General features: G+C 49.3%; 1 protein-coding gene across 1 annotated transcript; it reads left to right on the plus strand.

Annotated features, from left to right (window-relative positions):
* Nucleotides 1-790: 790 nt before the first annotated feature.
* LOC120040425 (secretogranin-2-like) lies at nt 791-1,528 on the plus strand (the record flags this gene model as incomplete). Its single annotated transcript, XM_038985592.1, has 1 exon — nt 791-1,528. A coding segment is annotated over exon 1 (738 nt), but the record flags the coding sequence as incomplete, so codon positions are not given.
* Between the last annotated feature and the right edge of the window lie 7 nt (nt 1,529-1,535).

Below are 1,535 nucleotides of genomic sequence, written 5' to 3' on the forward strand. Positions count from 1 at the left end.
GCGCGAGTCAGGTGTTGCCTCATATATCACCCGGAGCTGTCCTGGTGCTGAAAACAGAACCGCTCGCGCTACGACTGGGAGGAGATGCTATACACGTTTACTACTGTCGTCTGAGCTACTTACCAAAAGGTAAAAACTCATGCATGTCTTTTATTTCTAAAAACAAAGATTACGATGTTTGTAAGTTATTTGTGAGCTTTCTAGCATTCCATGTTTAGATTTTCTCTCTCAAGTTCTCATCTCTTATCAGATCTCGGCAATGGCTTGGAATTGCTTTGAATAACTGATAGCTGTGTGCATGTTGTGATGCATGTCAAGTAGTCTAATGCATTTTGTCATTGGGCAACATTGAGATGGGAATGAATTATTATTATATCCTTCAGAAAAGTGTTTAATCGAGATGGTTTGGAGAAAGGCAGCCACAAGCGAAAAAGGTTGCCCTGACAACGGGCAGTGACTCATCCTGTGATGTAGTCTTAGTCATTTAAAAACAGCTCACTTTTCCTTGGTGGGTGATTATATCCTGCTCTCGCTATAACCTACTTTTGATCATTTGTGGATTGAGTCATAGCATGCGTCACTTATAAGGGTTATCAATGAACTCGGCATGAATTGAAACCCAAATTTGTCATTAAAATAATCATTTGCATTGAGTGTGGTGGTAACATCCTTCAAGAGTTAGAAGATTATAAGAATTTGGAAGATAGAATCTCAGATCAAAATGTAAAAAATGTGCAGGCATATTATTGTGTTAAACTCAACTCTCTCTCTCTCTCTCTGCGATATGAAGATGCTGTCACTCCCCAAGCTATCCACGGGGAAAACTGTTGTTCTCGCCTGCCTCCTCCATGCGTGCGCGTCCCTCCCCCGCCATCACAGGCTCAGAGGCGGGGAGTCAGAGGACCGGCAACCCGCTGCATACCCACCCAGCTCAGACATGATCAAAGCCCTGGAGTACATCGAGAGCCTGAAGCAGCGGACAGATGGGGACAGAGAGCGAGAGGAGCCAACAAGAGACTATGATGAGGTCGAAAAGTTCCACATCCTCCTCCAGCTCGCCTCTCTCCAGGACGAAGGCGCACCCGAAAGGCAGTCCTCTCCGCCGGCTCAGAGGCAGCAAGACATCCCGGCTGAGCAGCTGGTGAGAGCCTTGCTCAGGACCCTCCAGGAACAGCCCGCTAGTCCCCCCAGACCCGCTCCCGTGGTGCCGGGGAACGAACGTCGCACGCACAGATACCAATCGGTGAACACAGGCAGCCCCGTAAATGCACCTGCCTACGGTGGCTTCCCGAGGCCGCACAAGAAGTACCCGCTGATGTTCGAGGACGAGGAGAATAGGGACAGCGCCAAGCGCGCTACGGAGGACCTGGACGAACAATACACCCCTCAGAGCCTTGCCAACCTGCGCTCCATCTTCGAAGAGCTGGAGAAACTATCCACATCCAACGGCCAGAAGCGCGGAATCTTTGATGATGACGATGATGATTTATTCAGTCTGAGGAACCTGGCCTACGAGGATGTGGCGGGCGGAGAGG

Source organism: Salvelinus namaycush, unplaced genomic scaffold (assembly GCF_016432855.1).
Source record: "Salvelinus namaycush isolate Seneca unplaced genomic scaffold, SaNama_1.0 Scaffold3516, whole genome shotgun sequence".
NCBI lineage: Eukaryota > Metazoa > Chordata > Actinopteri > Salmoniformes > Salmonidae > Salvelinus > Salvelinus namaycush.